This window comes from Athalia rosae, chromosome 1, assembly GCF_917208135.1.
Source record: "Athalia rosae chromosome 1, iyAthRosa1.1, whole genome shotgun sequence".
Classification (NCBI taxonomy): Eukaryota; Metazoa; Arthropoda; class Insecta; order Hymenoptera; family Athaliidae; genus Athalia; species Athalia rosae.
In genome coordinates this window covers 29,195,884-29,209,802 of record NC_064026.1, presented here as the reverse complement: position 1 = coordinate 29,209,802, position 13,919 = coordinate 29,195,884, and the positions used below count along the sequence as shown (strand labels likewise).

Sequence of the window (13,919 nt, the reverse complement as noted above, 5' to 3'; positions counted from 1 at the left end):
ATCTCGAATACCCTAAGAACAGCTCCTCCGTTCATTGGATCGCCGGTACGAGGATTATTGTTATCATTATTTTCTCACTACGCGCTCTTATTTATACTTGTACACCCGTAACAGGTTTCTTCGTCAGCTGACGTTATCCGCCTCCACCGTCTGACAAAAATCCGCGTCGGTTCACCTACGCCTAATCAGACGACGATTTTTTACTAAAATTGGATCATCGCACCGTATCTCCTGTATAGGTACACGCGTACGGGTATTCGCAGGTGAATCCGCGGATATACGCGTTTCGGGGCAAGGACGATTCGTAAGAATCGCGATGAATCGGGATATTGAGGCGGTCGCGTTTTTGATCGGGTATCGAGCAAGTATACGTGTATATATATATCGCGAAGGTGAGAACGGTTGACTCGATATACGTTAAATAGATGGAGGGGGATCTGGGGAGGGAGAAAGCTCCGGCGGTGCTTAGAGTTCAGTCAGAAGTCGGACGGCCGGTGTGACTATCGTCTAGTATCTAGCGGTTTCGCGGTTTTGACCCTCCCCCTCCCGTCCGCCAGAAATCGCGTTCGGCGAACGTCGAAATCAAAAGTTCGAATACCCGATCACCCGTGATGCGAAAATTTTCCTCAACATCATGTGAATGAAAATGTGAAACTACGGGACAAAAGAGCCGTAATATATCCTCATTTTTATCCACCATTCATTTCGTATTCATCCTCGGATATATCAAATGCTCACTGACCCACGACACGCACGTGCACCACGCGATCTCTAGGTCGAATCCAATCGGATGAATGTTGACTCGATTCTTTTTTTGTATTTTTTTTTTTCGAAAAGCACGTGATCGGATCGAAGCTTGCGCAATGATCGGTCGTCCGTTGTAGCGTGTTTACGTACCTAGATCGCATAATAATCGTTCCGCGAAGATAAATTCTGTACGTAATTGGTCTAGGTATGTGTACAAGTGTTTAATTATACGCGAGTTAAACGGATTCAAGATTGATAATTCTCTCTTCGCCGCGTTTACGAATCGTTGTATTCGAACCGCGAATCTACAGTCTGTACGTCGGTAATGTACGGCGCGAGTGTAAAATTGAAGGAAGAAACGGAGATTCGTAAAAGAGGCAAAAAAAATAAATAGGAAACCGAACGTGTATAGGATGTAATTATACACGGTTATCACTTTTTTTCATAGGATACGAAAAAAGTGATAACGTATTTTGAAAAACGGTTCGCAAAATTTTCCTCAGTCGAAATTACACGATTACGAACTTGTACAATATAATGTACGGTGTATAGTGTATACCTGCTCGCGAACAACGAAATAATTACACGAATTGTTAACATCGTAGCGTACGGTGACGTCAAGGTGTGAAAATAAGCTTGAATTGCGCTATTATGATGCCGAGAGTAAAGAAGATTATTATTTTATTAAATTATAACAGGCACACCCGGTAGGCGTTACCTCCGTTCCGTCGTAACGTTAAAGGCTCCGATATATTATATTCGTTCGACCGGGACGTCTCGACGATACGAGATTCGAGCGAAAATCCTCGCGACAATCATTACGATTTCTTATCTCCTACGATATCTCGAAGAAATTAATTAATCGCCGTCCATGCGTTCGTTTACATACGTAGTGCTAAATTTTCATCGATCAGTCTAAAAATTAACTTGACTGCGACCGGTTAATTATTGGAGACGAAAAAACGCGTTTTTGCTCCATTTGTTTGTTTTTTTTTTTTTTTTTTTTCACGTAACAGAAATAACGCGTGTGCATCGCGACTTCGGACGACTACCGTATATGGTTCTCGCTCACAAGAAAGCGGATTTTACTATATTTTAACAGCTGAGAGATGCGAACGTCTCTACGTACATACCTACCTACCTACTGTACATTCGTGTAACAGGTACGACGACGATACCTTTTATACTCGCCAACGTAACGTTTTATTAAAGGCAACGAAAATTTAACGATACAACAATTGTATAACACCCGGTATTCGTGTGGCGAGTAAAAATTTATCCGTAAAAGTGTGCCGCGCTTGTGTTAGTTGGTTAGTCGGACCGGTTTTACTTTTCACCTCACTCACTACAAACTTCGTTATTTCTAATTCACCGCGTTTCGAGCCCATATGATCGGCGCTCCCCACGTACATACATACTACGCTCATATGTAACACCTTACGGGAGTTCACCCGAACTTCGCTTATTCGGATCTCCATATACGACGAGTTTTTTTATATTTCCATTCTACTACTTTTTTTTTTTTCTCTTCTCCTTCATCTTTTAACGCAGAATCATTGCAGCGTCAACGGTTTGGACAGAAGTGATGGTGCGCTAAAAAAAAAAAATGCGGGAGTTCAAAGAAGTTTGGTGATTTTACAGTGTCGAATAAAAACGGATACAACCAGAGGATAGGAGAAAAAATTGTAAACAGTGTCGATCGAAGCGAGGATACGTCTGAAAAAAAAAAAATCAAAAAATTGAAATCAAAATTCGCACCGAGACAGGAAGAGTCCGAAGAGACAAAGGTCTTCTCGCCATGTCGCTCATCGCTCCCAGGAACAGCTCGCCCGTTGTCCGGGACAAGGAAAGCGTTCCAGCGTACGACGTAAGGATCCACCCGTTATTGGTTCGATGATACGGATGCACAGATCATAGTGATTAAGTTTTACGATCATTTTACCTCGAACGACGTACGCGGGCGTATATCGATATATATGTGCGGGCATCTGATCCGCACACCTGTACACACGTGTATTTACGCGGCGTGAAAAAACGAAAAAGAAGCAAGAAAAAAAAAAAAAAATTAGGAATAAAGAGAGAAAAAAAAGTCTGGTCGCGACGATCGTCGGGCGGAGTGTAATGTCAATGATGCGACGACGTATGCACACGTGCGGAATATGTTTCCGCCCATCGGCAGACACGTCGCACACATCTGTATACCTGGTGCCAATAATGTATTCCATATCGTGTATACGCGTTTGGCCTTCGAGATGTGCATCGTGACCGGAGCCATCCCCTCGCGAACAATGGAATCGTAATATCGTTTGCCGTGTCCAGAGACAGAGGCGGATGAAAATTCGGTGCGCCTTATCGCTAGGCGAGCGCGTTAAATTCCGAATCCCGGAAGCCGCTTTTAGGGCTAAAAGTGTCCAATTATTTTTTTTATACGTTGAATTTCATGCGAGGAATAAATCTAGTCGGACACTTTTAGAGCGAAAAGCGATTCTTCCCATCTATGACTGGACTCTTGGTTGGATCGGCTGCGATTTTCCGTTGAGACACCTCGTATAAATTTAGATACGTGCATACGTGCGTTTATCGTTTGGTCCGACGACGGAACCGAGGTAATCGTATGCGGCTAGAGTGAAAACTATATTGTTATAATGAGGAATTATTGTTACGTGGTATGATATACGCGCGCCCTAGTTACATTTAAATATTTACAAGCCGTATAACTATATGACCTAGCTATACACTATGAGCGCGATAAGGTGAATGAAAAACATTTATCTCGCCTAGTTGTGCGTACAAATATCGTGAATAATATCGCGAACGTACAAATATATACCTATATGCATATATATTTATCACCGTCTGTTGTATGTACACCTCCCACTTTTCATCGAACGTCGTATACACGTTATCCACATGATATGCGTCAATCAATCGGTGTTGCATTTTTTCGGCTCTTCGATTTTTGCTAAACAAAAACCAAAAAACAAGAAACATGATTTCTCGCAATCGTATATCCTCTTTCAATTTATTCTACGAGTCTTATCTGCCGTACGTTTCGCGTCCCCATTTTCTAAACGGTGCGGTATAATGCGTACACGTACGTGCGTGCGCTTCGGATATATCCTTATCTCGGGCTCAACTCAGAAGCGATTGCGAGCGCGTAATAGAGTTACATCGGTCCTTGTTTCGGATTGGATTCCTTTTTTTTTTTTTTGGCTAAACTTTTATCCTGTCCAAAAAATCTTAAACTCTCTGGGCTTCGGCAACCCCCCAGAATTTTTATCGATTTTTAACGAACGTTTCCACCACGCCGAGTGGCTGCATCTGTATTATATTACTCGACTGCACTTTACTCGCAATTTCAGCTGGTGTCTGCACGTTGTCAAGTCGGCAATATTTCGAGCATTGTATGTTATATTCCGCAGTTTCGCGATACCGACTCGCTCTTCTTCGGTTGTAGACGAAAAAGAAAAAGCCTCGAACGAAGTCCCACGTCCACTCGATCGTATCGAAAAAGGAAAAGGTAAAGGAAATAAAGCTCGTCACGAGATTCTGAGGGCGAAAAATACGGATGTGACGAACGAGTCCCACGAAAAACGATCGTGCATGTGATCGAAAATTGAATGTGCAGATTATCGCGCTAATTCTGAGCGATTGGAACGAGGGGAAGTGATGGTAGAAAAAAAGTGGGATTTTCATCCTTTGTCGACCCCTCTCGAGTCTCAAGGAGTGTAATCAAATTTTTGATAATTCCTTTTTCGCTTCCTTCAGATCCCTGCGTTTTTTTGTTCGGCTAATTCCGCACACCCCCGAGCGATGCGATCATCGTCATATCTCTCTGCCGTCATAACCAGCGACTTTCATTCGCAAATAAGATTAGGATGCCGTCTAAGGTCGCTTTGTGATGCGGGTAAAGTCGATTACATATAGCAAGGTAACACCCAGCTGCATCGTCCATTTTTTTTTCCTCTTTTCCTCATTTTCTCTCTGCCTTCTCTGCGAGGCTTGAAAAGTATCATCATCTACTATTACCCCCAAAATGATAATCGATCCTTCTGATTTCATTGAAATATCTTTTCCCAGGCCGGATCGCCCGGCTACCCGATACACCGCACGTTTACGTGGAAACGAATAACTGCAGACGAGACTAGAAAATTCAGAACCAGAATTTCCGGATCCCAGCGACAATTTTCTCACGGTCAACTTGAGCGCGAATGTGCAGTCGACGATTACCGTGTAGGTTTTTTTTCCACGTGCCCGTTATAGCTCCTCAATTTTCACAATCGTGCTTTCGATATTCGGGTGCGATCTGGTCTAATTATTATTGATCCAACGAGAAAAAAAATGTTCTCCTTATATCGAGTGTAAAGTTATTTTAGTAAAATGAAAAAAAAAAAAAAAAAAAAGAAAGAGATCAATCTTCGTGCCTCCGTTGGAAGCAACTCGTCTTAATTTCTGGGTCATCATTTGTATTGTTTCGTTTTAGCGGAGGTTTGATCGATTCCCTACCATGGAGACGACCTCAGAGACTCGGCTCCAAGGAGCTTTTGGATGTTATCTCAAGTTCGTTGATATATACACGGCCTTAGTATTACAATGCGATGCTATTTCGAGCAGGGATGATTGTTAATCACGTGTACACATGAACAAACTTCGCCGCGTATGTCCGCGGGAACGTACGATTAATGCGGACGCATTTAATTCGTGCGACGAACGACGAATTCGAACAATTGGCGATGGATGGAATTGGACGAAAATTCGAATTCCAATTCGCAGATGTATTCGATATTTTATGCGCCGTTTCGTTGTAGGTGCATCGGAGCGGATTGAACGAACAAACTTCGCAACGTGGCCAGCTCTTCATTTTCGTTTATAAAATTCACGCGGTTACAGCGATGCCCACGCCTCTTTAAAAGCTGTACGATAATACACGTGACGATATGCCTACTTCTTACGTATACCTACTTTAGTTATTCGTCAACGTGTGTGTGCGTAACTCTTGTCCCAGATTTGTATTCCCCGTGTATGCGAATCGGCGATGATCATAGGTGTACTACCGATGTACGTATAGGTATAAGCTTTCGTCGTGTTGCAAGGTGTGTGAAATTTCCTTGCTAGATTTGAATATGTTGTGGGTTGTTGTTGAAATCTCGCTTTTTTTTTTTTTTTTTTTTGTTTTTTCTCTTTCTCTCTTACTCTTCTTTTGATATTTTGGTCAAGTTGTGCAACGCGTGTATAGAGAAATTTCATTATTACATGTCATGAGGGTACATATGTATGTATATTATCGCCAGTCGTCCGAATCACAATTATCGTTATATTATCGACACATTTTACTATACTATTTCTATGCCAGACGTGATCTAAACCTTTTTTCTTTTCATACAACATTATCTCGTCAAAATCCATCGACTATATTCAATTTGCAGATATAATTAATCATAGGTATATGCTGAAGTCGGTCAATTTTTTTTTTTTTCTTTTTTTCTTTATCTCAATTGATCTATGATCTACCGCTACAGCCGGTGGTATGGTGTACGTACATTATAGATATGCAAAAATCGCGGTGTGTGCTTTGTAAGGATTCAAGGAATATCATGAACGGTATAATAATACTGGGTTGCATATACATATATATATATATTTTAACGCCTTCGCGTATATATTTATGTTTTTAAAAAATTTTATGTACGTATGTAACGTATATATACATGGAAAATCGCGTAGGTTTCGAACGAAGGTATATAATTTTTATTACCTTCGCTTCTTTTTATCTCTCAAAATATCGAAGACGTAGAAAAACAATATTGTAACAGGGTTACAACGAGAGCGTGTATATTTAAATGAGAATAATTCACGACGTTCGTCGCGTCGCAGTTGTTATCGTCATCTCGTTACGTAGAATCGACTGGAACGTCCATCTTCGAATATCCGAAAGCGCAACCGACGCGAAAACGTGCGAATCTCAACGATTCTGTATAAATTTCTACGATACAGTCGTGCATCAACTATATTCCGTGTCCTATTCGATTAATTGTCGAAAATCTGTTCTATTCACCGCCGTTATTAAGCGGATGAACGAACGATCTTCTTCGGGTATTACGTAATACGTCCGCGCTTTCGTACGTGATCTTCGTTGCGGCGTCTACTATACGTCCGTCCACGTTATTATACACGCTATACATACGAGGATGTTACAGAAGACCTTGTCACTCCACGCTCGAATATATTGCGTCATCAATGTTATTCTAGCTAGATACACGTATACTTGCTCTACGTAATACGACTGTAAAACTCCTCCATATTCCATCTATTCTTCGTATGCACCGTTCACCCGTATGTATGGATATCCAACGACTGATCGGATACGGGCAAGAAAAATGGCTGCGATTAAAAACGAAAAATAAAAATCTAGTCAAATTTGATGACCAAAATCAGGCGCGAGATTTCGCTCCTGTTTCTTCATTTTATCGAAATGTTTAGAATTTCTTTTTTTTTTTATTTTCGCATTCAAAATCGCTGCGCTGTACAATATATTTATCGCATGTGTAACAATTGTATCGCGGTGCATGTGCTCGATTTTTATGCCGATTTCGAATTATTTTTCCCCGCGTTATTAAAACATGTAATAAGTGGAAAATTACAAACTCCCGATGTATAATATTAGGTCGAGCACATTTCTCGCTAGAAAATGATCGTCGTCTTTCGGTAGAAGAACAGATAACACCTGCTGCAGGTATTATAATATTAACGCCGCGATTCGAAGTCTCAGATATTCGAACGAAAATCGTATCATTTTTATAAAAAAAATTTTATTACTCCTAGAAAAATTATAGCTTACATATCGAGCGAAGAATAACTAAATTCCCGTTCCCCCAAGCACATGTAATATACATAATCACTGCTATGTACATATATACACAATAAAACGAGCGCGTATTATTGTATAATATTTGATAAACCATACTAATTGAACATGTAAATTACATCAACGGTCGGGATTATTCAATGAATGAACCATGTGAAAATACGTACGTACGTAATACATACACGTGTATGTCGTACGCATATACTTAAACATATCCTGCAATAATAATAGCGGCTACTCCTTTGCGGAGCGAATCGCAGGTGTTTACGGGCGAGCAGGAGATTTAGCAACCTCGGACATACGTATTTCTCGGTAGGTTGTACGTATTCATGTACGACATACCTGTTCTCTACATACTGATACATGTATACATATATATATATATATATGTATAACCCGCGGTACATATGCGTGTGTACATGGATGTGTATTATCCGGAGAAGATCTCGCGAGGCAAGGACAACCGGGTGGCGCATCATCGTCGCTTATAAAAATTTTTCAACCGGTTTCGCATCGATCACGTTATTTCAACGACGATAATTAAGTATACGGCCACCGTGTGTTCCCGTGTACCGATGTACGTACGTGTATGTATATGTGTATACTCCATTATATCGAACACACGCCGCCATTGTGTTTCAAACGTTATAAGCTATGTTCCAATGCAGATACGCGTAGGTGATGCAGCACGAATTTGATATATATAAACAGATTCCCACCGGATTTCGATAATTTTCACTCCGTATTTATTTTCCTTTCTACGCTTACTATATTTCGTGTTTTTCGGTTGTTGTTGCGTCTCGAATTTTGCAAGAATTGAAAAATTTCGCGTGGGTTCGGGACTCGCATTTCTGCCATTCCGCAGCCGCTGATGTATACGTGTATAATAATACGCATAACTTTATTATCATACTCTCCTATGCCCACACACGTGTTTTAATGTAAAAGTGAGATTCAGATATGACGAAACCCCCCGTATCTGAATCTCATGTGTATACCTGTTGTAACGTGCGCTTGAAAATATTCTTGTTTTACTAAGTTATGTACAGCGTAACGACTCGCAGCTACATCATCATTACGTGCGATTCGCGTACAGGTATATGTATACGCTGCACTTTTTATGGGCGCATACGTTGGACACGCGTACGTGAACAACGCGTAATTCAGTTGTACAGATATTTGAGTATATATAAGATATACGCGTTAATGTTTCAACTTCGATAATATTGCGGTAGCTGCATTTTTAAATGGAGAAGAATAAGCGGATACGTATAATGCGTATAATGTACAGAAATATATTCATCCGAGACTCGACACTAGTCGTTCATATTAACGAGTAGATACACAACATACATAACGTACGTGCAGAATAATGCTAACTACCTTCGCAAGTTTAACCCACGGTGTTCGCTTTTGCGCTAACAAGAATCGTTGTACGTATATAAGTGGTGCGCTTGCACCTGGCTGTTTAACGACGACGGGAAATTCTTGAACGATTTCGAAGCGACTCCTTCGACGATCTTACTGGCGGGTTACCCCCGTCTGAAAATACTATACTATATATCTTGATTAATTATCGCCAAATTAGCTTGAGCCGACCTACGGGTAGTTATATACGTATATACACGTTGTTGCGATACAGTCCTTCCCGTGTAACGGTAATGCGTTTATCGTGGCTTAATTAAAGATTCCCAATTAACTCGGCTAATACATCGGAGCCCCGGTTTACCTGTACACAATATGTGTACACGCTAATGGGTGTGCAGACGGACTCCATTACACGGGCGATTACACGCGGCAATTCGACGACATTCGATCTATATTTACGGTCTTACGCGACGACCCGAACACCTTTTCCTGCGATATGCATCGGCATGGGTCGTCCCGAAGAAGATCGTCGTCGTCGTCGTCGAGAATGTTTCGCCTCAGTTTCCCACTGTACGTACGTACGTATCCGATTAACTAGTGTCTCTTTTAACGGAGATGTCCGAAATGCAGTTTTTGAAAATCTTCAAAATTTTCATCGTCGACGAAATCGAGAGAGCGATAAAACCTACGTATTCAAATGAACGGATGCAAAGATTAAAAAACAGATCTCAGAGACGGTAATGATACGTGGATCTTAGATTAGCATAAACGTGTCAAACGCGCGTCAAACGTTGAGCGACCAATCGACCTGACACTTCCGATAAATATCGTCCGTTCTCCTTATTAGTACGGATACCTGCGCCCACGTAATCGATTAATTATCAATCACATTCCCGTCCTACCTATGGACTAATTATCGCTACTCGGACGAAACTTCCTCGAAAATATTTATACAATTTTTTATTAAAGTATATCACACACGATATGGTCTTATACAATTTCACATGTATATATATCTTATCGTCTCTTCGGCGTCCTCTTTTTCGCCCCTCTCTGTTATTATTATTACTGTTGTTATTATTTTATATTGTAATTTGTACGCATTTTTACTCTCGACCGCAGTAAGGTGCAGAGTAAAATACCATTTACCTTATACGTGTATTAAATTAGCCGACGAAGCGCCATCCCGTAGGTGCAATGTGGTAGCTACGCTGACACCCTTTCTATGGGAGACAAGTTTACTGTACCTCGTGTCACTTTTATCGCGGTATATATATATATGTAGGTACCATGTACGTACGTAAGTACACGTACAAGCTGTATGGCCATATTTAAGATACTAGAAAGCGGTATTTTTTTCTTCGTTTATACCGTAGAAACACCGCAAATCGACGGGCTTAGGTACACGTAGGTACTACGCAGTTCGCGTACAATAGTTTTGCATCGAGTACACCGCACGTTATATTATTATAAGAGTAAAGATTTTGGATGAAAGGATTTTTTCCGGCTATCGGATCGCGTTACACTTCCTACACAGGGTCGTTACACATCCGAATGGAGAAACAATGAAAGGATGCGCGTTCGAAATGACGTCATCCGACCGCAGCTGCAGCCGCGATGCAAATTTTCATTATTCGAATATGTACACGTGGTATGTATCGTTGTATACGATTGATTACGCGCGTTATGCGTTTAATAACTATCGGTTGATAATCGTGTGTATTTTCTTATTATGTATAACCGAGCGGTTATTACGAAACAGGAAATGCGAGCGTTGATATAATTAACATGCGCATTCGCATATGCATATACGGTATACGTGCGATACGTAGGACATACTCGTACGTACGAATATACGATCACTCGAATCGTAATTTTGACGGACGAATCTCGACTAGATTTATGTACTCGTATCGGGGAATATCAATTTCGAAATTATATACGTTCGTCCGGATGCTTGTTATTCGCTGTTCATTTTTCCATGTACAATCGCATCGATCGTGTGGGATTTGAACGTGTATTACTTGAAGAAGTTATTCCGATCATCGACGATATCTGTAACGTTTTTATAATGTACACGTATATAACAATGATGACGTGTTGCGTGGATCGCGAACGATTATTCATACGTATACAAATAAATTAAATTCTCTTTCGATATAATTATTCCTTTGATATGCTAAATAACAACAACTATATTGTATATCGCCATTATTATCGTATATGGCGTATAATTATATACACCCCAAATTTGTCAACCACGTATACACACGTAATATGCATCGATTTTATTCAATTTCTTCACACTTCGTCTTCGACAATTGACGGACATGTATAATTACGATGACGATACTACTTAAGATCGTCATTGAACGCAATCGTTGGAAAAAAGAAGAAGATAGAAAAAAAAAACGATTTAATTTACGACCCAGTATCTCAGAATACGGAGAGTGTAGGAGTCCCCTACGTACCGGGTGTGCGGTTATTAGAATCCGATGTGTAGGCGGAGCCCGGGCAACATGGCCGTCGAACAGCTGATCGTTTTCTAATAAAATTACATAAAGTATCGTTATGCATCTAATTTTCAGAAAATCTACGCAACTCATTGAGGGGGTTGAGGAGGGAGGGGAGATGGCGGTTAAAAAATATGCGTGAAACGTTGCACGTCGGGAGATAAATAATGAGAGAATGTTCTCGAAAGAGAGAGAGAAAGAGAGAGAGAGAGAGCGAATCGGAGTTGTCACAGTGGGGGGGAAGCGGGAGTGAAAGAGAAATAGTTAAACTCGACCGTGTGTACTTTTATGGTGTCGGAGCTATTCGCGGCACTATCCATAAGTGCTGTTGGCGAGATATTGTATACCGCCGCGCGCAGTTTCTATGCAAATTGTATATATATATTGATTGTGCATACGTATGGGGCATTCCATGGCAACTGGTACACCGACGACGTACCCTCGACAACTGCTACAATACACCTCCCTTTCTTTCTCGCCAATTTCTTATAATTTTTTTCGAACGCAGAGACAATGCGGTATCGATACACTCCGGTACAAGTCGATCGGATGATCGGTTCCAAGTATCTCGCGATTGAGGAAAAAATCGTGAAGAGAAAAAAAGCAAAATCGCACGTATCTCTCCTGTCGATAAGATCGTTCGTTATTTTTTAATCGATCCTTTTTTACCCATTACACAAAACCTGAGGAGAGGCGACGCCGCGAGTGCAATGACGGAAGACAAAATCAGCGAGTTTGATTATTGCTAATCATATTTCTCCATTCGTCTGTTTCAGATTAAATTAGAACGTGTTCTGGGTGTGACCGTGTCCAGCAATGCGGCCTTAGACTGCGATCAGACCAACGGACTCGTAGCGTATCCGGCCGGGTAAGATTTTTTCGCTATTATTTTCAATGAGATTACGTTTCAGGCACCGCGGTACTTCCGGTACCGACTCCCGTTCGCGATTCCTCATCGAGAGCAACGGGAGCGTGTTTCGCGTCGATCGTCAACCTGATCCCTCCACGAATGAAATATTAACAGTCCTTGTGCCATTATAATGTAACCTATTGTAAACCGATAGTGTCTATACTGCACCCCATGTATACGTATGTATATCTACTTGCGTCGCACGATCTGCTCCATATGCATCTGTTCGCAGTCCGCCAACAGAAAATTATTCTCTTGTAGAGAATTGTTTACCGCCAGGTGTTCGTTCGAACGTATGTGTATATATATTTATGCGATAACCAGTTCAATTCTGAATAATTTATAACATTTGCAGCGTACACGTGTTCTGTCTATTGTCATTACTATTGTTATAATACTTTTTGCGTACACGCATTTTTTTTTTTTTTTTTTTTTCTCTTGCCAATAATTTTGTACAACTTTCGCGGATTTATATATAATGAGAGAAAAAAAAAAAAAAACTGTCTATTGCGGTCTATATAACAATGTGAGGTGAAATTTTTTTCTACAACCGAATCGAATTCTCGATGACGTTCGCGTTTCGCATTATTTATCGCTAAATATCGTTGTGTATATACCGGACAATATCCTCTGTAGACCGAGATTTGTGTAAATACGAATAAAAAACTACACAATCACGCTGCTTTCAACGATTGTCAGATGGTGTATCCATACCCCGTTGGCAATTAATCGTTCAAATTATTTTGCCCGTTCATAGCGAGTCGTTAATAGTAAATGTACATTATATACAGTATAGTATTGTAGTTATCGCGGTTGAGAAAGCAGCGATATAACGCTTTCCTCGGATGATTGAAGCGAAACAGCTGTTCTGCTGCAGTTGAATTATCCTGTATTCTTTTTACCTTCTTTCTAATTTTTTTTTCTTTTTTTTTTTTCTCTCTAGATTATTTCATGTCATTTTACTCGTCTGCAGGTTGTCCCGTATTCAAATAGATAACGGAAAGTAAAACAGAGAAAAAAAACGAACATATAATACCATTTTCCGTATGACAATAACTGCCGATTAGTATGTGAAGATTTTTTTTTTCTTTAAATTAATTTTATTCCTGTAAATGTAATTGACAATTTAAACCACACGTGTAACGTAGGTATTATAGGGATAAAACGAAAGCTCATTACGCGTATACCGCAGCGGAGGGACATGAAAATTATTTGAAGAAAGTCATCACCGTATCACAACTATATGGATATTCTCGGTATATCGATGAAATTATATTAGACAGGTGTACATATATAGGTGTACCTTTGCATCATTGTTCACCGATCGTAACAGCTTTCATCTCGTAGCATATGTACACGTGTATAAATATGAATATATATACATGCGTATGTAGGTATTTACATACATTACGTGTATATCGGAAGACGCATATATTTGCATTCGCCAATCGATCAAGGCTTCTCGATCAAGGTCGTTCTCTCCACGTTGGAATCCTTCGCGATCATCATCCTTTCA

General features: G+C 40.4%; 1 protein-coding gene across 9 annotated transcripts in view; it reads left to right on the top strand.

Annotated features, from left to right (window-relative positions):
• Positions 1 to 13,919, top strand: part of LOC105683743 (mitogen-activated protein kinase-binding protein 1) — a 55,487-nt gene that overhangs the window by 22,004 nt on the left and 19,564 nt on the right. For 6 of the 9 annotated variants that reach the window (XM_025746724.2, XM_025746723.2, XM_012396571.3 and 3 more), the window contains one exon: positions 12,270 to 12,361. In XM_025746724.2, coding sequence (XP_025602509.2) covers positions 12,270 to 12,361 — 92 coding nt within the window. Of the gene's footprint in view, positions 1 to 473; positions 673 to 2,298; positions 2,615 to 12,269; positions 12,362 to 13,919 lie in introns of those variants that run through there. The other 3 variants (XM_048648853.1, XM_012396566.3, XM_012396567.3) reach the window with 3 other exon arrangements.